A 24702-nucleotide genomic window follows, 5' to 3' on the forward strand; every position below is an offset into this window, starting at 1 on the left:
CACTGACCAATTCTGACCTGCTGCCTGTTTTTGTATGAACCTTGAACTAAGAATAAGAATGGTTTATACATTTTGTTTTATTTTTATTTTTTAAAGATTTTATTTATTTATATTTAGGGAGAAGGGAAGGGAGGGAGAAAGAGAAGGAGAGAAACATCGATTGGTTGCTTCTTGCATGCCCCCAAGGGAGACCTGGCCTTCAGCTCAGGCATGTGTCCTGACTGGGAATCGAACTGGCAGCCGGCCCTCAATTCACTGAGCCATACCAGCCAGGGAGTGAAGGGTTTTTACATTTTTAAATGGTTGGGGGGAAAAAATCTAAAGAAGAATGTTTTGTGTCATGTGAAAATTACATGAAATACAAATAAAATTTATTCATGAATTAAATTTTATAGGGACATAGCCATGCTAGTTCATTTACATATTGTCTGTCCCTTGTTTTTGCACTCCAGTGAGAGTTGAGAAGTTTCAACAGATACAGCCTTCAAAAGCCTAAGATATTTGCTCTGTAGTCTTTTGCAGAAAAACTTTACCAACTCTTGCTTTAAGATAAGGATTGGTTGCAGCCTTCTGAGAGGTATTCCTGAGGAACATTTAGGATACAAGACAAAAATTTAGACTTTGAAAATCTGTATTCTGTATAGTCAACAACTTTTCTCCTATGCCGCAAGAGTTAAGTTGTGGTTTCCTGATTTCCCTGGTATTTACATCACCTTGCCCTTATATCCGATTTTACTTTTTAGGTAGCAATAAAAGCATTCCCTGGTATTCCTTCTGTTGTTATAAAAGGTGAATTTAGGTGTGAAGAGGGGGGGTGAAATGCACATGCACATAGATTGAGGGTGCCTTTTTTCTGATGAAAACTGATCATACTCTGAGAGCATATTTCAATTAAACAATTAGGACTTGAAAGATACAGGGTGAAGTCATAGTTTAACGTGCCATCGTCTCAAAAGGGGCCAGTTTTTTAAAAATCAGAATTACTATTATTCCAGCACTTTTTTCTCTATTCTGTATTTATGTGTTTATGCCATAAATATTTCTGTATAGCTGCTTCCTTTTTTTTCTTTTTTAACATAGTTATTTCCCTATTCTGGGGGAGAAGAATTTTCATTCTTTAATCTTTATCTCATATTTTCCTCTCTTTCTGTTTACTCAAAACCTTTTTCCTTTAAGTTCTCTTCCATTTTTCTATCTATTCCCTTCAAGCTGTGTTACCTGTTAGATGAGGAAGCAGAACTCCTGATTTATTCCTTTACTTCAGCCTGTGTTTGCTATTAGTTCATTTCACCATTGTTCCTTAGAATATAGAAGACATTATTTTTCCTTTTAAGCTCCATGTGAGGATCTTTCTAGAAATTTATAATACTTTTTATTTCAGACTCCCTACTATAAAATTTACCTTGCCTGTTGACAGATTGATACAGATAAATTATCTTCAATTGTGCCAGGAACAGATTACCCATTCACAAATTTCCTTTTGAGTTACATTTTAAATTTTAATTCACTGTTACTCATGTGTTCCTGCTTAAGTAGGAAATAACCTGTGTTGTTTATTTAATCTCTTACTCTGCTGAGACATCACTTGGTCCATTTCTCTAATGACTCCTACCAAGGCTCCCCTTTTCACTGTTTTCTTACGCCTTAAAATGTTTCAGAGTGAGCCACCTTTCTTTTCAGAGTCTTTGTTCAACTTTTCTTCTATCATGAAACCTTTTGCTGCTTTTTCTACCATATTATTGGTATCTGGAGTTAAAATTGTATTTCTACTAAAACTTGGACATTTAAATTGTGAGTCCCTCTTCATCTCCAATGTACACAGATTATCTCTAGTACATACTTCTCTGGACTTGTTAGCTCTTTTATCCAGATTGTCATTTTACTCTGTCGACTCTATATTTGTTTCACTCTTGTACTAAGTGACTTTGGCTGCATTTTAAATGACATGCTATAACATTACTTTCAAGGACTTTTACAGAATTTGAACTATAAAGATGTATGTTATTCTGACTCTCTGGTTTGAATCCTGGGGAAGTCATATCTTGGAGATGACCAATCCATTCTGAAATCTCAGTGGTATTGTCTGTGCAATGGAATGTAGTGTTGACAGATCCTCTTGGAGTACTTTGAATTGACTCTTGCATCATTTGGGGGCTCTTTTTTATTTTGGTCTTTGGGTCTAGACTGAGTAGAGTCTCACTGACTCTTGTGTCTTTCTGAAAATTTTTTCAGTAATTCTTTAGAAGAAGCCCGATAAACTTTCAAATATTGAGATTAAATAGCTGAGAAGCAGGTGGGGGAGACTTTCTTGGTTGCTTCAGAATTGCCCCTTTGGCTGCCTGTATCTCATCTGGAATTTATTTCTTTTGCAGGTCTAGGGTTGCAGTTATGAAGTATTGATGGGCTTCTGGCAGGGTTATCGCTTGGAAAAAGGTTTTAGGTTTTAATCAACATCTTTTTGTTCTAATTTGATTTGCATGTAGTGATGCTTTGTTTGGACTTAAATGTTCTGTTCTTACTGTTTTTCTTATGATATTCTTGCCTTGTTGTGGGCTTTCTGAGGGTTTTTTAAAAACTCAGACTTGTTCCTAGAGTTGTCTTTGGGATTGTGGTTGCACTGACTTGTTTTGGGTGCCACACTTCCATATTTGGAAACATTTTGTTTGACCTTTGTACTTAGTAATTCTACTTGTGATGTGCCTTTTTTTTTTAAATAAAAGTTGCTTTTCTTTTTTTGCATGTTAATATTTTTCCTGTTCTTTTACTTTAGATTTTGACGTGTTCACTTCTATGTTTCTTCTAGTCATAGACTAGAAAGCATGCTTTCTGAACTAATGATTGAATGCATCTTTTATGGCTGCTTTGTATTGCTGTGATGAACTCTTGACCTAAATGTTGTCATTTCCAGGTGTTAATTGTTGGACAGTCCAGTTCACAAGATGTTCTTTGCCAATGAGAGACTTTTCCAACATCTCTCTAGTTCTGTGCCACTTCATTTTGCCAGCTGTTTTAATTTATGCCCCCCTTCCAGTGCCAGTATTTTTTTTCTTGCTCTTCATCCTTTTTCCTTCTCTTCTTTTACCAGCCTCATTGATAATTGCCCTAGGAAATCGAATCCATGTAGCACAGATCTCTCTGTCATGGAACTATGTTGAAACAGTTCTTCCTGTAGCTATTCTCTGAAGCTTTTGTGATAATCAGACCCTTACCTCATTGCACTGTAGTCTTTGCATCTGTGTTCATTGGTCTTAATATTGGCTCATCCCTCAGCAAAAGAATTGCTAGGGGAAGGCTTTTGCATTTTAGACTGGTTGCTTTCTAGAACCAATTGCTAACATCAATCCTAAAAAAGCAAGGGAGGCAGATGAATATTTTCCTAAAGCCACAAGGATTCATTTCATCCTCAATTAGGAAAAATAAGTAGGAGTGTTACCTAAGAGGTCACCTTCAGGCTCTGTAAATGAGAGCAAAAATGATTAATTTAAAAAATTTTTCTTCTTTTTTATTGTTGTTTAATTACAGTTGTCCCCATTATCCCCTCATTAATCTCCGCTGCCCTACCCACTCCCACCTCCCCAAAATAATAAATTTTTAATCTTCTCTTAGAATATTAAGCTAACTGTATCAAAAGCTGACTATCAGGGCCTGCCCTCTTTCTGTGTTGTTTTTTTTTTCCTTTTCTACTGTGAAGTCTCTCTTGGTTTCAGTGTATGAAGAGCAGGAAATAATTCTATCAAAAGTTATTGTTTAGTAAGTGCTTTTTGTTTATTTGTTTTTTAAAGTAAGGCCTGTCCTGGCCACATGGCTCGGTTGGAGCTTCATTCCATGCACCTAAAAGGTTGCTGGTTTAATCCTGGTCAAGGCACACACATATCTAGGTTGCAGGTTTGATCCCTGGTTGGGGCGCGTATGGGAGGCAACCTATCTGTGTCTGTCTGTCTCTAAAAATCAATGGAAACATGTCCTCGGGTGAGGATTCAAACAAACAGACAAAAAAAGTACAGTAAAGCCTAAGCATTTTCTTGGTTTAAGACTCAAAATATGAGTAGGTAGTGTTTTATACCTATTGCCAGTCACGCAGATGTGAGAACAAAGCCTATATCTGCACTAGAATTGGATTGGGCTAATTAAAAAACAGCTAAATATGCTCCCATCCCCAAGTCTTTTATAATGTAGAAAAAGAATATGTGATAATACATGAAAATCTGTACCTTATGTTAGTTGCCTTACAAAATTTTGAGCCTCTCACATTTTTCTTTATAGGGCTTATAGCAATTGTGGTTCTATTTTCTCCTAAAGTGTTTTTCTTCTTTACCTGGTATAAGTTACTCTGTAATGCACATCATCTTACAAAATAATTGAAATGTTACAGCAACCTTTTGTTTACTAGCTTGACCTTTTTTCTCTGTACTTAGAAGAAAAGCCTTGTTCCATCCTTATCCAGCTCCTAGATTCTATTTATTCAAGATGGTTGAGGTCATTAAATCATAAAAAAAAATTTGAATGTTTTATTGGCTTATATACAGAAAGGTCATAGGTGTGCTTTTTAAAAAATCCTCATCTGAGGATGTGTGTTGATTTGAGAGACAGAAGGGGGGTGGGGGAGAGGGAGGGAGACAGAGAGAGACAGACATTGATTGGTTGCCTCCCTCGAACTTGCATCTTAGGTATGTGCCCTGAACAGGGATTGAAACCATAGCCTTTTGGTGTATAGGATGATGCTCTAACCAACTGAGCCACCCGGCCAGGGCCATAGGCATACATTGCAATTTTTGTGTACTGCTCATACTCAAGTACCCAGCACTCAGATCAGGAAATCGAATAGAAGTCCTCCTTTTACCACCTTCTAGTCATAATCGTACCCCACCTCGTTCCCTGTAAGTACTGTTCTGACTTCTAACAGGGAGGTTTTGCCTGTGTTGTTCAAAATCCTAAAGTCACTGATTACCTTAGAATCCCCTTTAACAGTCCTGACAGTGGCCCAGCAATTGCTTGAATGTTTAAAAGGCAGTTTGTAGTGGCTGTAACTGTTGTGTAGTAATGATCATTCCGAAACTTGCCTTCCAGAAACCGATTCATGGTTCTTATTCTGTGCTCTAGATCTCTGCACAAGGTAGAGTAGCCACCTTCCATGGTGATTCTGTCTTCTTTGGGCACTGCCCTTCCAGTTTCAGTTAGCAGGGGCCTGGAAAACTTTTGACCAAAGGTGGGATCCTCACATTCTCCAGAGAATCTAAAAATTTGAAGCAAGAGAAACAGACTGAGAGGATTGGGCTTGAGTCTAATGAGTGAGGCTTAATTGTTCCATCATCCTCATGTTCTTTGTGGCACACCAGTGTCTTTAGAACAAATTCTCCTTTTGCATAAGTAGCCCGAGTTGGTTTCCAGTAACCAGAACCATTTGTAACATAATTACAGAAGCAATCTAACTTAGTTAAAGAGGTACCTCATGTCCTTATTCTTTCTCCTTCAGTCATTCCTCAGTAGTAAATACTGTCTCCAAACCTCTCACTGTCCTATTCTGGACACTTTCTAGCATCTGCATTACTATTGCAGGGAAGAGATAGTGCTCCTTACACTCACACACAGTATGGTACTTAAGGTGTAGTCTGAGGAAGGCATAGTTATTTAGTGGGAAAAAATCTCCCCAGTGGAGACCTGATTTTATTCTGGTTCTCTGCTTAACTTGCTTAAAACCCTGGGCATTTTTCTTCTTTATAAAATGAGCAGATTGGATAGGATCCCTTTTAAAGCAACTACCTGATGTTACATTGTATGATTACTTTATTGGGAATAAGGGAATAAATACCTCTTTTATTTTGGAGATATTTCTAGGAATTCTGCCAAAGATTACATTGACTTTCTTTTTAGCCATTCATTCCCTGAATTCCTCCTAAGGTTGTAGCCAGCTTTACTTCAATTAGTACTTGTACAGATGAACTTTTGAACTGTTGAAAAACTTTCATTTTTAAGTTGTTAATCTGGGCCTATATTTGTACTCTGCTGATTGTTGCTGTTTGCCTTAATGTATTTTAATATACATTTGTACCCTGGCTGGTGTGGTTCATTTGGTTGGGCATCATCCTGCAAACTGAAAGGTCACAGGTTCTATTCCCGGTCAGGGTACATGCTGGAGTTATGGATTTGGTCCCCAGTTGGGGTGCATGTAGGAGGCAACCGGTATTTCTCACTCACATGGATATTTCTCTCTCTTCCTCCCTCCCTTTCCCTCTCTCTGGAATCAATTTAAAAAAATACGTATATACGCATTTATAAAGCGACAACATGGTATTGTGGAAAGCATTGGACTCAAAATCAGACCTGGCTTGAAGTTCCTTTCCCAACCACTTTTAAGCAATGTGACCCTGGGCAAATCATGTAACCTCTTTAATCTTTAGTTTTCCCTGTCTGTAGAATATAGGTAGTAACTTCCACATCTATTTCATAGGTCTTGGGAGTGTCAAATAAGGTGAAACTGCTTAATAAATTTAGTATTCTATTGCCATCAGTTATCAAAAACACTTCTGTAAGTATTGAATGGACTTCTTTGGGTGACAGTCTTCTATGACTACGTGATCACTTAATCTGAGTATACTTAATGGGTTGGACAAATTTGGATTAGACTTTGGACTTTATGTCCCTTAATTCAATACTTTTTACTAGTGAATTTTTGAAGATGTAGTGAGTAACTCACCCTCAACTCATTTCTAAACAGATGACAGGTCTCTGGTGCTGTAACAAATCTGCATTCTTCCCCGTGCTCTGGCCCCATGGGGTCTGTTTTTCAGCACCTCTCTTGGTAAGGAAGTTGTTTCTAGGCTAGCCTTTGAGGGAGCAGGACCTCTTTCAAGGAGCTTAAGGTCCTTGGGGGCAGTTCTGCAACTGAACCAATCCATTGCTATCGCTAATGTTCTTTTGAACTTGGTGGTTCAGGGAGCATTGAAGGAAAGCTGGAATACTCAGGTAATCCAGCATCACTCACTGTGTACTGGTTGTGAGAACAGCTGCTCAAGATCCACTGTGGTAGGTTATGTGACTAGAGTCATGCCATTTGTTACCTGTCACATGCTACACAGGAACTCTTCATCTCATTGCAGGTGTGTCCATCCTCGAGGAGGTGTGATTCAGAGTGTTTTTCACCAGTAATTTAGATGTGAGGACATAAGTAGCAAAGATAACTTGAGCTGCCTGCCTTCCTCTCATTTGAGTCAAAACTTAATGGTTAAATTAGAGGCTCACAGCCCTGCCATTTGACTGCGATGTAAAACTCAGTGCCAGTGCTTCCGAAACAATTTGCTTCCAGTGAACTCTTGGTGAGGTTCATCAGCAAGGCAGTTCTGTCCCTCTGATAAGAGTACTTTTAGAGAAGCTAAACTGAGTACTTGTTACTTTCAGAGAATCTCATCTGAGCCTTGTTACACCGAACTAAAGCATAAGAAGTTCTGAGACTTCCAGCCAAGATGGAGGCGTTAGGTAGATACTCTGTGCCTCCTCGCACAATCAAAAGGACAACAATAATTTAAAAACAGAAAACAACCAGAAATGACAGAAAATCGAACTGTATGGAAGTCCGACAACCAAGGAGATAAAGAAGAAGCATTCATCCAGACCAGTAGGAGGGGTGGAGAGGACTCACAGCAAGGTGGCAGCTGGCTGGTGAGGCAGCAGCTGGTGGACTGGGTGACAGACCGCACAACCCAGAGTTCCAGCACAGAGAAATAAAGCCTCAAACCACTGCCTGAAAACACCTGTGGGGGGTGCGGTGGCAGCAGGAGAAACTCCCAGCCTCACAGGATAGCTCCTTGGAGAGACCCACAGGGGGCTAGAATGTACACAAACCCACCCACCCAGGAATCAGCACTAGAAGGGCCCAATTTGATTGTGAGTAGCAGAGGGAGTGACTGAAAACCGGCAGAGAGTGGAACAAGCACCATTGCTCCCTATCTGACCCCTCCCCCACATACAACCTCACAGTGCAGGGTGGGTTGCCCCGCCCTGGTGAACACCTAAGGCTCCGCCCCTTTATGTAATAGGCACACCGAGACACAAAAAATGGCCCAAATGAAAGAACAGATCAAAAAATACAACTAAGCGATGAAGAGATAGCCAGCCTATCAGATGCATGGTTCAAAACACTGGTTATCAGGAAACTCACAGAATTGGTTGAATTTGGTCACAAATTAGATGAAAAAATGAAGGCTATGCTAAAAGAAACAAAGGAAAATGTACAGGGAACCAAGTGATGGGAAGGAAACTGGAACTCAAATCAACGGTGTGGACCAGAAGGAAGAAAGAAACATCCAACCAGAAAAGAATGAAGAAACAAAAATTCAAAAAAATGAGGAGAGGCTTGGGTACCTCCAGGACATCTTGAAATGTTCCCACATCCGAATTATAGGGGTACCAGAAGGAGAAGAGGAAGTGCAAAAAATTGAAAACTTACTTGAACAAATAATGAAGGAGAACTTCCCTAATCTGGCAGAGGAAATAGACCTCCAGGAGGTCCAGGAAGCTCAGAGAGTCCCGAAGAAGCTGGCCCCAAGGATGAACACACCAAGGCACATCATAATTACATTCCCCAAGATTAAGCAGAAGGAGAGAATCTTAGAAGCAGCAAGAAAAAAGGACACAGTTACCTACAAAGGAGTTCCCATAAGACTTGTCAGCTGATTTCTCAAAAGAGACCTTACCAGGCAAGAAGGGGCTGGAAAGTATATTCCAAGTCATGAAAGGCCAGGACCTACATCAAAGATTACTCTATCCAGCAAAGCTTTTATTTAGAATGGAAGGGCAGATAAGGTCAAGTTAAAGAAGTTCATCATCACCAAGCCCTTATTATATGAAATGTTAAAGGGATTTATCTAAGAAAATGAACATAAAAAATGTGAACAGTAAAAATGACAGCAAACTGACAGTTATTAACAACCACACCTAAAACAAAAACAAAAGCAAACTAAGCAAACAACTAGAACAGGAACAGAACCACATAAATGGAGATCACATGGAGGGTTATCAATAGGGGAGTGGGAGGAGGGGAGGAGGGGAAAGGTACAGAGAATAAGAAGCATAAATGGTAGGTAGAAAAGAGATGGGGGGAGGGTAAGAATAGTATAGGAAATGTAGATGCCAAAGAACTTACATGTATGACCCATGGACATGAACTATAGCGGGGGAATGTGGGAGGGAGGGGGTGTGCAGGATGGAGTGGAGTGAAGGGTGGGAAATGGGACAACTGTAATAGCATAATCAATAAAATATATTAAAAATAAATAATAAAGCATAAGAAGTTCTGATGAAGGAGTCAAATGTTTGTTGTGACCTTCAGAATGAGGGAAGTCAATCCTTTATGGATAATGTAGTAGTTATAGACTTTTAGAAATCTCACCTGCAAAGGGATATTACTATTACTGTCTTTGAAGGTGTTATTACCAAATATGGCCCAGAACTTATTTTAAGAACAAGTTTCATTTATATTTCTTGCTGTTTCATTTGTTCAGACTAAGATTGTTTGGGCATATTCATTTTGCTCTGGATTTAATGAGTTCAGAGAAACGTCATCTTATCCATTGTCAGTAGACATAACTCAGGAGTTTCTGACTGAGACAAAACTCTTGGCCTTTTTTTAGGCCATACTGAGAGAGGAGGGGGAGGGAGGAAAAAGGGAAAGATATTGGTTGTGGTTTCATAAACTTGCTTAGTAGCCTGATCTTATCTTAGTAAAAGTATTGATTAATACTAGTGAAGATATATTGCCTTCTATCTTTCCTGTGGTACAGTCAGCCATGCTTTTGCTCTTCATCTCAATTGCAGGTGTGTCCATCCTCGAGGAGGTGTGATTCAGAGCGTCTCTTCATGGAAGCATGGCTCAGGCACACCGTATGTTAGCAGCCGGCAAACTCAGTCATGGACTGCTGTGACTCCCCAGCAGACGTGGGCTTCACCTGCAGAAGTTGTAGACCTTACCTTGGATGAGGATAGCAGACGTAAATACCTACTGTAATACACTGTCACTGTGTTCCCTCTGCACTGTTCCCTTCCGCTTCCTCCTCCTCCTGTTTGTGACATGGAAGTTCATTGTCATAGCTTCAGCCTCAGAAGCTGTTTGTGGCATTTGTATAATCAAAAATCATGGAAAATTGCCCCCCTCCTTTTTTTTCTCCTTTTTCTTTTTTTGTAAATTAAAAGAAGTCACTTAGAAAAATAACTTATCACAGAGAAAATAATTCTTCTTTCCCTTGGTAGGGGTATGAGAATGATGAATTAGACAACTTCATTTTACTTGGTGACTTTTTTCTTAGGAAACTCTGCCTTCCTTTTAGAATAATATTTTAATTACCAGGTGAAATGAATTTTAGTGTTTGAATCTTGTATTTATTTTTCTGTGTAATAAAATTAATATCTAGACTTGACCACTGTCAGCCCACCCATTGGCACTCCCACCTTAGGGCATTTGCACACATATTAATCAGGTCCTTATTGGCACCTAGTAGGGCATGTGCATTTGGAAACCTGTTCTTAAAAATAGAAGACAAGTGTTACTTTCCTTTTAGCTTAAGTCTTCTAACTTCTTTCCTGACTTTGCTCCTGGCTGACTTCCCACAACACACATAATTGACATGCCCCTTTGTGTTTATAAGTACTGCTGAGATGTCTTAATTGGTCTCTTTGTTGCAATAATTGATAACTCTTTGGAAAATGTCTCCTTTTGTGGCTGAGGCATTTTGGTTGGACAACCACCATGAGGTTTTCTGGGCATAAGAAGAGAATATTGAGAAATCAGTAGGAAAATCTCACTCCCTCAACATTTTACCCTGGTTTATTCAAATAACGGGAGAACATGGAAACCTGTTACTTAGGTAGAATATAAAGAGTTGTGTGGCTTCTAAGGCTGTGGGCACTTGCAAATATTTTCTGAGAGGAAAATGCCTTCTTTTCATAGCTGGTCTCTCCAAAAAGGATGTACAACTATTCAAACTTGAGCTGAAATTGACCTGATTCTGTATTTGGGTATTTTTTTCCTCTACCTTCTAAAATTGGAAAAACCAAAATGCACCATAAGAAACCAGATGCAAAGCACATGAATGGCACTGTAGGTTTTACAGTATCTAAAATGTATAGCAAAGGGTAGTACGAACTTCAGGGAATTCAGGAAATGCCAGTGCGGGAATTTGTGGCATTAGTCACTACCTTTCTTCCTATGACATGTCATAGTTACTAGTGAATTATTTTACAAGCAATACTTAGAGTTAAAACACTATATACTGTGCACAGGAGGAGTGAAGTAATATTGGCTTAGAAGACCTCACGTTTTGTTTTTCCACAGTTTTTGTTGGTCTGTTTTGGGTTTTTGGTTCCATTTTTACCATATAATATTGCTAAAGCCCTTTTCCTCCCTCCCCAAATATGTTGTTGGCTCTTCCTCATCATGAACATGGGAACTACCATTTTTTAGTTTTCATTCAGTAGACACTCATGTACCAAGTGCCCATTCCGCATAAGGCATTGTGCGGGGTAGGTGCTGTGGGGTTGCTGAGATGAGTGAGACACCCACTGCGTGCGCATGCGCCAGTCTGCTGGGCTCCAGCTGCCTGGCCTTTTCTTTTGTTTCAGAAAGACGCAGTTGTTCCTTTACCCTTCCTCCTGCTGCTGTACTTCTTCCGTACACTTCTTCCCTGGGAGTGTACTGAAGTATGTATTCTTTGAGCTTCCCTGATAGTATCTCATTTGATCTGGCCTCTGTTCTTCATCAACTTTTTAGTTTTCTATCAATCTACTTTTAATAGATCACGCCTTTAAAAGATCATTAACCTCCAGTTTTGGCACCTCATATCTCAAGTCTCTCATATGGCCCCAGTTCCAGACAAAAACCAAAGACCCAGAGGCCAGAGCGAAATAGGACCTTCTGCAGATTCACTACTGGTGTATCATTGGACCTTCACATCTTACTTTAGGATTAATTTATTAAATTTTACTGTTACACATTGTTTTTGACTTGAATTAAAATGCTAGACAAAGCAGAAATGTACAATTTCTGGTCTTTGTATTCCAGGAAAATCATTGGGAAAAGAATAGAACGCATTATATGACTTGAAGTTTTTGCAGCTTATTTTGTCCCCAATATCAGGGCAGAGCCCTGTTTTAAAGAATGTTTTGCATTGTGTACTCTTACATTAACAGTATGTTTGTCCAGTTCTGTACAGCAGGCAATTTCCCATGACATGTTTCCTTCAGCCCCTAATAGTCATCCTGTAAGAAGAAGAATTTTGGTGTGCCGTGTGTACTGCAGATTGGAAGCAGAGTGAAGTTGTATCCAGGCTCTTTTCTGGCCATTTGCTTTCATAGCAGGTTGCACTTTGCCCTCACCTGTCCCTCTTCCATCACCCTGCCTACCTGAGTTGATGCACCAGAACAGGGATTTGGAAATTAGATGCAAAAGGAGGAGGGGAAGGGATGGTAGGGACAGTCAGCTTTTCCTGCTCTATTAGATTGGAACTTTTCCACCTACAAACTACACAGAGGCTACGTTCCAACTCTTCTTTCCTTGCCAGATCCAGTAGAGTGGGGATGTGGTTTCTGGCAAGGTATGAATGGTACAATTCTGTGGTAAACAACTCCTGTGACATTTGAAATTTCTTTATGTATGAGGATCTTTTTAAACCAAAGTTTTGCATTTGGTAGCATAACTACTTCATGCCTCATAGGACATTGTCCATTCTAAGTGATATCTCTGCTAAACGGTGCACTTGGGTCACAGATTGGTTTATGGAACTGATTTGGTTGTCTCCCCTCCCCGAAATTTGAAACCACAGAGCAGTAACCAGCTATTACATCATCACAACTGCCCTGTAACGTGTCACTGCTGCTCACCAGGAGTTGTCTTTGTCTTTTGATGGAAGGGGCTGGGCTGAATGGACTCCATTATTCTTTACAATTGAGCATCCCATGAACTCTGTTTTTATTATCATCAGTTGTGAATATAACTGTCTGATTTGCTACTTTAGTCAGTTGTTCATTGTTACTTTTAGCAGATTAGCACCATAGGTAACTTAAAAATGAATTTGTTGCCTGCGTTTTTGTACTGTGTCATAAGGCTTGTGAAAAAGCTGGGGACACAATTTTGTCTTTCAGTTTAACTTTTTTTTTTTTAAGGCAAAGAACTAATCCCTGTTTTCCAGTATGTGTATGATGTGACTTTGATGTATATATAAAATGATTGCACCCTAACCAAACTTCCTCAGATTGTGCACTGTTTGTTTAAAATAATCACGTATTTTAGTCCAATGCTGTTGTATTTTTTCATTTTATTTAAAACACTATGTACCTATTCTTTTAACAAACTTTAAAGGGTAGTGATCTTAAAAAAAAATCACTGGATAACTAGGAAATATATTTTTTGTTGTTGTTTTTTTTGTTTTGTTTTCTTTTTTAAGAGAGTACAAAGGACACTGAGGCCTTTTGCTCCTCTTACCGTGAGAATGAAATGTCAGCCATTGTATGGCTAGGAATCAATGCACTTGGTGGTTAACAGGTCTGCTGTTGCTGGGGTGTGAGCGTGGGCTTGATGCAGTGACGACAAATCATTGCTTAGAATTAATGTTTTAAAATGTGCAACTCTAGTTTTTAAAACAAAATTTGGTTCTTCTTTACATTCATTATTTAGTTTTTGTTTCCATTTAGTATTTAATGGTCTTTGGAGAAAAAAATAATAAAACAGAGTGTTATATATATATTTTTTGGTGCAAGATAAGATTTTCTGTTTTTTGAAATAAGTCTGTAGCATAAAGGTTAAACTATTTTAAGACAAAAATAAAATAGAGTGTATTTAAACAATGATAACTTCTGAGGATTTTTTTCTGTCTGCTTCAATTAGACGGTGCCTGGAGCAGCTCCCATGTTACTTTTGGGTGTGAAAGGGGGTTGTATTTCGTTAGCAGAGCGTATTGTATAAGATGCCTGATTTTTTCCGGGCAATAACTGTACCCTACTTCCAGATGTGTTGCACACGACCTTCGGTGTGTTAGATCCAGATGAAAATAGCTTTGCGTTAGCTTTCCTGTAAACCCCTACCACCCTTCCTGGCTAGGACCATGAGATTGCAGAGTGCTGAAGGCTCTCTCGCGCGAGGCACCTTTGTTCCTGGGACTAAGCCTCAGCTGACAGTTACTTCCCAGAGGCCAGTGCAGTAGGGTAAGACGCAGTGACCGCATGCACTTTGCACATGGTTGAACACTAAAGCAAGTACAGGGTGTTTCAAAAATACCGTATTTTGCTGTGTATAATGTGCTCTATTTTGCCCAAATTTTTGGAGGGAAAAATAGGGATGTGTATTACACATGGGTAGTACTAATTCCGTATCTATATAAATGGTTTGATTCTTTTATTTATGCTTATGCATTAAAAGTGTAACTCTAGAAAGCAATAATGATATCCATATACAAAATAATACCCTGGAATACGATAATCAGTTTTGTTCCTCAATATAAATAAATGAATGAATGAGTGAATGAATAAATAAATAATTGAATTAAAAAACTAAAATGAAAGATTTTTTTTCCCCTGAAAGTTTGAGCCAAAAACATGAGTGCTCATTATACACCGGGGTGCATTGTACACAGCAAAATACGGTAGCCTAACTTTTCTGCACTGACTTGGTTCTATTTTCAGATTTTCGTATTTGGTTGTCAAAATGGTAGGAGCTACCATATTAACGTCTCAATGACTTTTGTAACTGCATGTAAAGGAGAAAGAAGGACCAGGGAGAGTGAGGCCTATATTGATTAAAACATACACTCGTGGATCTCTTAATGCTCCCCAACAATTTTTAGTTCTACTTCCACTAGAAGGCTATCTGTTAACAATTAGGAAATATTTTCAGTTTTTTGAAATGGTTCTTCTATACTCTCTTGTGAATCTGAGACCTAGACATATTAGTGCTATGATACGCTTTTTTCCATGGGCCTGAGAAGAAAATGGTTTACCTCAGGCTTTGCTTTTGAACTCTTTTGCCTTTGGATGCTGTGGTTTTGAAGACTAGACAAGGCATGAGTAAGTAAAATAGTCCACGGGTAATACTTTATCTCATTCTGGCCTCCTCCTTTTATCTTTACTGGCTTTTGGTTTGCCTTCCCTTGTTTGTATGTTTTTCACATTAGATCAGCGGTCCCCAGGCTTTTTGGCAACAGGGACCAGTTTCAAGGAAGACAATTTTTCCACAGACTGAGGTTGGCAGAGAGAAGAGGGATGGCTTTATAGCCTGCCACCAGATGCAGCTTAATTGTCACTTGTTAGTCACTGCCAGGGGTTTGATATGAGTCTGCAAGCAGTTGATTTATTTGGACTCTGTGAGGTCAAACCCCTCTGCCAATGACAATCTGTATTGGCAGCCGCTTCCCAGCACTAGCACCACCGCCTCAGCTCACCTCAGATCCTCAGGCATTAGATTCTCATCAGGAGCGCAACCTAGATCCCTCGCATGCACAGTTCTCAGTAGGTTTCGAGCTCCTATGAAAATCTAACGCCACTGCTGATGTGACAGGTGGTGGAGCTCAGGCAGTAATGCAAGCGATGGGGAGCACCTGTAAACACAGGTGATGCTTCCCTTGCTCACAGCTCACCTCCTGCTGTGCGGCCCATTCAGTTCCTTATAGGCCATGAACCGGAGTGGTCTGTGGCCCAGGGGTTGGGGACTCCTGCATTAGGTGACAACTATTTATAACTTCAGTCCTAACAGAAAAATTGTAGATAAATCTTTACCAAGTATATGAATATCTCTTCGGTTCCAATTTTGCAACCAGAGGGAAGTTTTTCTAGGTTTCTTTTTAACCATGTTACTGATCTACGAAGGAGTAAATCCTCTTAGGTCATTGGTAGACAAGATTTTCTTTGCTTGCTTGACTTCACTTTTGAGTGCACCCATTAAAAGCATTAGGGAAGGTCTTGGGCTACAGTGGGACTTTGGCCGACAGTCTGCTTGGAGGAAAAGAAGGTAGTAGTGAATACTGCAGGGAGCTCAGTAAAAATGCAAGTGATGATCCACAAACCTCACAGATGCAGCAAGAGCACCCACTGGCTCAAAACAGGTTGTGACACTGTGGGCGCGGCTCATCGGCCATTGTGCTGCTCTGCAGGTGGCAGGCCTTCTAGCTGGAGAGGGCTTCAGGCAGCATGGATCTCTTTCTGCCAGGCCTCCAGAGCAGGTGGGCTGGATGTGAGTAAAGGATGAGAGTGCCTCCTAGCAGAGAAGTCAAATCTCAGAAAGGTGTGGTGGCAGCAGCTGGTATGATCTGCTCCAGATCCTGGCCTGCTGGTTGGGAACACCCCTTAGTTGTAAATTATGTCAACATATCTTTTTATTATTGATTTTGAGAGAGAGAGAGAGAGAGAAACATCCCTCGGTCGTTCCCATATGTGCCCCAACCAGGAATCAGACTTGCAACCATCAGGCCCACAACCTTTTGGTATACAGGCTGATGCTCCAACCAACTGAACCGCCTTGGCTGAAGCAAGCAAGTCCGACTTTAGGCTGGATCTTGGCACCTGCAGCCTGAAGGGGATCAGACCCAGAGAGTGGACTTACTAATGTATAAAAAGCCTGAACCAGAGAACAGGAGGCTCCAGAAAGGCCATCTGACCACTGAGGGGTTTGATTTCTACACCTGTAAAACAAAGAATTTTTTAGATTTCTGAGACCGAAAGGAGGTAATTCGTTGTTTGGCAGAGAGCCATTCAGCTTTTTAGGAATTCAGCAGAACTGCTTGCTTCAAAAAGCTGTTCAGAGGACTACAGTTCTGTCATCTCACTGAAGCTTTCAAAAAACGTTGGATGCCTGATAATCTCAGAACCTGGAATTTCTACAAACCATTTTCAAAGTTTTAAAAATGTTTATTTCAAAATTTCCACTTGGGGGTAAGAAGTAGTACAAATTGGTAGCCTAATTTGCAGATTGGAAGACTGAGAACAGAATAACAGCTTATCTAAGTTTACATAGCTAGACTTTGCAAGAGAAGATTTTTTCCCCCCTAAGGTTCAAATTGGGGTTTTTTAGCTTTAAGAAAAACAGAACCTCTTCCCTTTTGCTGCTACTCCTGCTACTCTTTCTTCTCTTCCTCCCCCTGCCCCACCCCTCCCTTCTTCTTCTTCTTCTTCTTCTTCTTTTTTTTTTTTTTTTGGCTGCTGCTGATTCTACTTACTCTGGCCTGACAAAAAAAGACTTACAGAGTACTGTTTGATTGGTTCCCTTTTTGGCAGACAGTTGCAGATTTAAGCACCAGAGCAGCATACCTGAGTATGCATTCCAGTTCAGGCTTTGGAATAGCCATGGAAACCTTTTTCTATAGATAGATTTCCCGTCTCATAGTTTATGGAGCTCGAAAATATAGATGGCCAGTAAACATAGGAGTGATGCTCAGGCTCACTACTAATTGTGGAAACGTATATTTACATTACAGGATGCCATTTCACATAGAATCAGATAGGAGTACCTTTAGATCCCAGAAGGAGGCAGAACCAGTGGCAACTTGCTTGTCTTCTGGTATGAGCATAGTTTGCTACTATTTTTGAAAAGAATGGAATTGTATAGTAAAGCTGAATATGTGTATAGCTCAAGCTATAGGCTGTTCGTGGTTCCCCCCCAATTCGTATGTTAAAAAGTCCTCCCCAAAGGGATGTTATTTGGAGGTGGGGCCCTTGGGGTAGGTAATTACATTTAGGTGAGGTCATTAGGGTGGAGCCCCTGTGACGGGATTAGTGTTCTTACTGGAAATGAAAGAGTGTCTTGTGGGAGGACCCAGGAAGAGGGCTCTCACCTGAACCCAGCCATGCGTGGCACCCTGATCTAAGGCTTCCTGCCTTTAGAACTGAGAAAAAAAGTCTGTTGTTTAAGCCACTCACTCTAGAGTGTTTTGTTATGGCAACCCCCCCACACCCCATATCCAAAATTCCACTCCTTGGAATGATACCCTTGAGCGGCTTTTAAACTGATGCTAGCCTATATAGGGAAGTTATGAAATCCATTCAGTGTCTATAAATCATCTTTTGTTTATATGTTTAAGGAAATACAGCAACATGAAGGATAATAAGAGGCAGTGTTACATGGAAGTTGTTGTATACTGATATATGAGGTCTCTCCAGAAGGTATCCAGCCATGTAATAAAAATAGAGACATTAATTGAAGAAGATACAAGATACAAGAAACATTGTACATAGGACAGTGATGCCTCAATCCCCTTCAAAGTAGGCACCTTGGGACCTCACAGTTCTCCTAGTCGCTATAAGCTGCCCTGTTGTATTTTCCTGAGTCTCATCAGTGGTCTGAAATCTCTTCCCTTTCAAAGGTGATTTTAGTTTTGGGAAAAGCCAGAAGTCACAGGGCACCAAATCTGGGCCGTAGCGGGACTGAGTCACCTGAGTGACTTAATGTTTCACCAGACACTCTGCATGAGACATGATGCATGAACAGGCGGGTGGTCACGACGAAGCTGCCAATTACCAGTTGCCCATAGCTGGGGCCTTCTGAATCATCTGAATCGTTCATTGGAGGAAAACACAAAATTGGATGCAGAGTCGTTGCTCTACTTGCTCATTTTGAATGCAGTGGCCACACAGTACACATGCTCCCTCAAGGGTGTATTCCCCCCCACTCCCCCCCACTGACCAGTACAGTGAAGTCATCATTGTTCACACATGCACATTCCAGTCCAATCTCCTTGGCTGCCAGGTTACGTTGATGTTGCACAAACCATTCTCATTATACTAATAATGGCTGGACTTTTTCCGGACAGACCTTGTAGATTCACCTACAAATATATGTATGTGTACATAGAGTTGAGATATAAAATGAATTTTGTACTGTGGGCTACAGTTAAAAAGATATGTAAAGCCATGGTTCTAGGGAAACTAGTTTTATGTGCTCAAAAATGCTTAGTGTCATTTTCCCCAGTTTTGACTATTTCAACACGGATATCCATCTACAGGACGGATAAACAATGTCTTCCTACAATGTTCAGCCACTGTGGAAGTAAATGACCTAGAAATATATTTATATACACCAGTTATATCAACATGAATAAATCTCAACACTGTGGAGGAAAGCAAGTTGCAGAGTATGTACTACATCATGCAGTTTATATATGAAGTTTAAAAAGACCAACCAATACTGTTTACTGATACATGGTACGTACGCATGGTGCACGCGTATAGAGAAGTACATGCGAGTACTAAGCACTGAATTTAGAATAATGGTTACCTCCAGAGTGAAGGTTCAGAGGGGTCACAGGGACGTTATTGATAAAATTTCTTAAGTTGGATAGATGTATATTACTCTTTGTACCTTTGTGTATGTCCTGAACTTTCATAATAAAACTAACATTTTTTCTCTGTCTCAAGTAGAAGGATAAAAGCTCTTCGTGACTTTCCAGATGGTGTTAGTGGGAATGAATAAGACCTGAAGCGGACTCCTTTTAGGTGCCCTCACACTTACTGGCTGTATCACCATAAGCACAAGCAACAAAAACAAATAAATTTGATTTCTTGTACATTGTGAAAATTAATATTGTGCCTCAGAGATGGTGTCCATCAAAAAAGTGGAAAGACAACCCACAGAATGGGAGAGAATATTTGGAAATCTTGTATCTCGTAAGGGACTTGTATTAAAATATACAAAGGGCTCTTACACAACTTAATAAGAAAATGGACACAGGGTCTGAATGGACAGGTCTCCATGGAAGATACACAGTTGGTCAGTAACACGTGATGCTCACCGTCATTAGTTATCGGGGAATGTGAGTCAAAATCACAGTGAGATACAGCTTCCCACAAGGATGGATAGCATCAAAGAGTCAGACAACAGACGGGGATGAAGAGAGCTCAGAACCCTCCTTCATCGCTGGTGGGAATATGAAATGGAGCAGCCATTTGGGGAAGTAGTTTGTTTCTCAAATGGTTAAACAGACTTACCGTGTGACTCAGCCATTCCACCCCTAGGTTTACACGCAAAAGAAATGAAAACGTGTCCAACACAAAAACGTACACAAATGCTTGTAGCAGAATTATTCACGATAGTCAAAGAATGGCACCTCCCAAATGTCTAGTAACCATGGCATTGAGTACTACTTGTCCACAGCTAGGAATGAAGTACTGACATGTTACAGCATGGATGGGCCTCGCAAGATGTTAAAGAAGCCAATTGCAAAAGACTACGTACTTTTTTCATTTATAGGAAATGTCTAGAATAGACAAGTCTATAGAAACTAAGTAGGTTAGTGGATGCCGTGGGCTCGGGGGAGGTGGAAAATAGGGAGTGATTGCTAATGGGGAAGAAGTTTCTTTTGAGGGTGAAGGAAATATTCTAAGATTCCATAAGTTGATGGCACACTATATTGAATAGACTAAAAACCACTGAACTGTGTACTTTAAAAGGGTGAATTCTATGGTATGTGAATTATGTATCAATAAAGCTGTTACAAAAATGCCAGTTACCTTTGGAATTGAGGGTACCCTGCTTTAAAATGTCGATCCAGAACATGGATTTACATAATGGGGGCATAAAGAGGAGAAGTTGCAATCCAGCTATGAAAGGGTCTCAGGAGACCACGATGACCCGGCAGTAACTGAAGGCAAGAATGACCAATTTCCCCACTGAGTGCAGACTGCCCTGGCCCGGAGGTGCCACTTTAGGAGGGGACTGACCCTCTGGGGGGAGAGATGTGACTTGCTGAGGTTTCCACTGCTGTTTAAACCCGCCGCCTGAGGGTGAAGATTATTCCGAAAGAAAAGCAACCATTGCCCACCGAAATGTGAGAGCTTGCCCCCAGGGCAAGGTCAGGGCTGCAGCCTGTGAGCTGCTGGGACCTGCCCCTGGTCGTAGCTCAGAAAGTTTGCAGCTGCCCCGACGGGCCATTTCTGACAGCTGCCATCCTGCCAAGTGGCCCTAACTGCAGCCATCCTTTGCGCAGTGAGGGACACTGGGGTGTTGCGGGGGGCAGGTTCACACTCTACGTGCCCTTTTCCCCCCTTAAGTGCCTGCTGCGAGCTGCCCAGAGTCACTGTCCCTGTTTCTGCCCAGAATTTGTGGAGTCCCTCAGATACTGAGGCAGAAAGTGTGTTGGGACCTTGGCTGTAGGCAGTACTGGGTAGTGCCTCTTCTCTTTCATCCATTTAGTGGTTTTCTACATCCCAAAGTAGATGGCTAAATTCCGATAGGCTCTTTGGGCTTTTGACAGAGTACATTCGGTTGTTCTGACGTTAAAAATACGTACCATTAACAATGTGAACCTCTCACTCAGCAGCGAACTATTTAAAATCCTTTCAGCACAGACACCAACCATTCAGATGTAGCGCGGGGAGGAGTGTGGCTGGCTCAGGCTCCTGTGGCAGCTGTGGGACTGTGGGTCCTGGGGGAGCCACCTGGGTGGTGGGGAAGGGGCTGCAGCTCAGGGCAGGGATTGTTGGCCAGCTGCAATTTAAATATGTCATTATTTTAGCAACTGATAGAACCAAAGTAGTGTATACCATCAGAATATCAGTCTTGCATTCAGCTAGCCTCTCGGTGCCTCAGGTTGCTCACCCACAAAACGGGGATGATAGTGCCCGCCGTGTGCAATCATCAGAAGGTGGAAAGGGACGGAGGCCAAGTCCATGCCATCCATCTCGCCAGCCCTGCACCGGTCCTCGTTTGGCCAGCTCAGTGGGGGAGCGTGTAGACCAAATAAAAATTGCCTGGGGGCTGCTGACAGTTTCGCAGCAGCACTTTGGAAACTGAAGTGAAGTACTTTAAAGCAAGCAAGCAAGCAAGCAAGCAACCATTCGGGTATATGGTAATGCATGGGGTGGTAAAAAAAAAAAAAAAAAAAAAGTCCCAAGATCTGGGTTTAAGTCCTGTCTTCATTGCTAACCAGCTGTGTGAGCTACCAAGGTCAGTCACCTCTCTGGATGTTGCCTTGTGCGTCTATGAAGGGAGGATACTTTCAGGCCTGCCACCGAGGAGGAGGCCAGGTAATTACGTAAGGAAATAGTATAGCATCGATGATTCAAAGCCCTTCAGAAGTTAGGGACTCAGATAACTATAGGAGCAAGGCTTGTAGTGGAAGTAATAATACATGCGGCCAGACAAGGGCTGAGTGGCAGACACAGGAGAGTACGGGCTTGCTGTTGCCAAATCAATGGATTTTTCAACAAAAAACTAAATCTGGACTTTTTAAAAATATAAATGTGAAATTTCTTATTTTATGGATGTTCTAGTGTGGCCCTGGTCAGAGCTGCTGAATGTACAGCTTGAATAGACCTGTTGGTACAGAAAGAAAGAAAATAGGGTGGACCTCTGCCACCCGCTCCCTCCCCTACTCCCCACCCCAAGGTCCTTCTGGCATGGGATAGAAAGCAGAGGGCCTGGGGCATTCTCGTGCTCCCACCCTCATTCTCTACAGGCTGCTGACACTCTCAAGCTGCACTCGAGTCTGCCGTAAGTGACAGAGTGCACCCCAGGGAGCTGTGGGCACTTGTGACCTTGGTCTGGTGTATTGCCCGAGTAATCTCTCTGGTCAGTTAGACAATCAGCCAGAGGGAATGGCGGCCATTCTGTGTCAACAGTCTCACCAGCCCTGTAACCTCTCAATCCTATTTGGCCTAGCTCAGCCAGGAAGTGTGTGGGCCAAACAAATCTTGTCTGTGTCCTGATTTAGCCTGCAGGCTGCAGGTGTGCTACCTTTGCACCATGCAAATTGCGCTGGTTCGGCAAACGGCAAACACTTGCTGTGTGCTAGGCACTGAGCTAGACCCCAGGGACACGAAGGTGACGAAGTCAGTTATCACCCTCAAGTAACTTGCTCTGTCTGGTGTAACAGACCATTGTCACAATGCCTGACAAGCACTAAGACAGCTCAATACAGGCCTTGGGGGGCGGGGGGGGGAGCGGGGAGAGAAGGCTCCATAAGCTAGTGTTGGGATGGAATGAGCAAATGGAAGAAAAGACCCTTTGGGGTGATGGTTGAGCTAAGTTAGCAGGATGGAGAGGAACTATGTGGTCAAGGGAAGTAGAGAGTGGAGGGTGTGGAAGGGTGTGGTTCCAGGTGCAAAGCTCAGGCAAAGCACGCAGGAAAGGAAGCATGGCTCCGTAGGCCAACTACTAGTTGTGGGAAGGGTGAGTCGTGGGGAGTAAAGTGGAGATACAGTTGGGAGCTACGCGGCAAAGGGCCTTGACTGCCTCACTGACATCATCGCCAGACTCTCTGGGTATCGGTCTCCACCAACAGAACATGTACACCACCCTCCCAAAGCCTACATTCAGAGGCAGAAAAAGAAGATCTAAATGCGACGGGAGCACGGAGGTGGTGTGTGGAGGGAAGGAATAAGAGCAGCTCTTCCTGGCTGGAATATGGGGGCGTGATTTAGAGGAGCGTTGAGGTTGGACGTGGGAAATTTGATTAGGAAGCTTCTGTGGCAATTGAACAGAACAGGGAAGAAGACTGAATCAAGGTGCTGGGCAGGAGAGCAAGGAGGTCAGAACGAAGAGACAATTGTAAGAGGCTGAGTCTTCAGGACTCAGTTGACTGAGTGCTGGGGAGCCAGTGGGGTGGGGGGGCGTGGTGCAGAACATGTGAATGAGTCAGGAAGAGAGGCTCTCAGGGGTTGCATCCACTGAGTAGGGAATGCAGAAAAGGGAGTCAGACTTGGAGAATGTAGCAGAGACTTTTGGTATCCCAAGTCATACCCCTGTAAGACAAGGACCAGTTTTTGCCCTTCTACCCTCTGCCATTAAGAAGGAGACACAGCACTTGGTGGGCCTCATTGGCTTTGGGACACAATATGGGTCATATTTGGAAATACTGTTCCAGCCCATTCATTGAGTGACTTAGAGCAAGGGAGGGCTCTGCAGCAAGCCCAGGCTGCCAGGCCGGTGTGCCAGTGCTTGGACTACGTGACCCAGCAGGCCATGGGTGCTGGAGGTATTCATGGTGGATAAGGATGCAGTGTGGAGGATGTAAGCCCCAGCAGGAGAGCTGCGTCATGGACCCCACGGAGTCTGAGGCAGGGCCATGCCTTGTGCAGTAGAGACCTACTTACCATTTGAAAAGCAGCCCCCAAAATGCCCTTGAGCCCTGACCATGAGATCAGTCTACTGAGGCCCTGGACAGTGCTCCTCATGAGCTGGGTCTTGTACCATTCGCCTTATGAATCCAGGCGGGCCCAATAGCAGTGTGCTCTCAGATGCAGGTGGTACACCTAGGACTGCAGTGAGCAGGGCCAGAGGGCACAGGTAAATACACAGGAAGCCTAGCTGCGCATGCCTCTTCCCCAGACCTCCAAGGCACACCTGCCTGTTGCATCGAGGACTCCCTTAGTTCACATCAGGCATTTTCTTGTGACCAGCTGAGGGACGAAAAAAGATCTCAGGCCTGGCTCAGCGTGTTGGTGTTAGCCAAGAGCAGATGGGTGGTTTCACTGGAGGCCCAGTCAGGGTCGCTCTGAAACACAGTGGTCAGCGGGACCTCTCCCAGTGGGCAGAACTTCAAGCAGTGTACCTGGTCTCCAACGTGGTCTTAGAGGGAGAAGTGCTGTGTACCCCATGAAGACACACACCTTGGGCAGTGTCATAGGGCTTGGTGTGTCAGGGGCCTGAAAGGAACAAGATGAGAAGGAAGGTGAAGGGGCCTGGGGAAGGGGCACGCAGATGATCCGACGGGAGTGGGCTCAGAGTGAGTGGGTTCT

General features: G+C 42.1%; 1 protein-coding gene across 3 annotated transcripts in view; it reads left to right on the forward strand.

Moving 5' to 3' along the window:
* ARK2N (arkadia (RNF111) N-terminal like PKA signaling regulator 2N) overlaps nt 1–10776 on the forward strand; it is a 68346-nt gene extending 57570 nt beyond the window's left edge. For all 3 annotated transcript variants that reach the window (XM_053912499.2, XM_053912500.2, XM_053912498.2), the window contains one exon: nt 9811–10776. In XM_053912499.2, the coding sequence (XP_053768474.1) occupies nt 9811–10000 (190 nt within the window). In that variant the 3' untranslated portion in view covers nt 10001–10776. The remainder of the gene's footprint in view (nt 1–9810) is intronic.
* The last annotated feature ends 13926 nt before the right edge of the window (nt 10777–24702 follow it).

Source organism: Desmodus rotundus, chromosome 10, assembly GCF_022682495.2.
Source record: "Desmodus rotundus isolate HL8 chromosome 10, HLdesRot8A.1, whole genome shotgun sequence".
Classification (NCBI taxonomy): domain Eukaryota; kingdom Metazoa; phylum Chordata; class Mammalia; order Chiroptera; family Phyllostomidae; genus Desmodus; species Desmodus rotundus.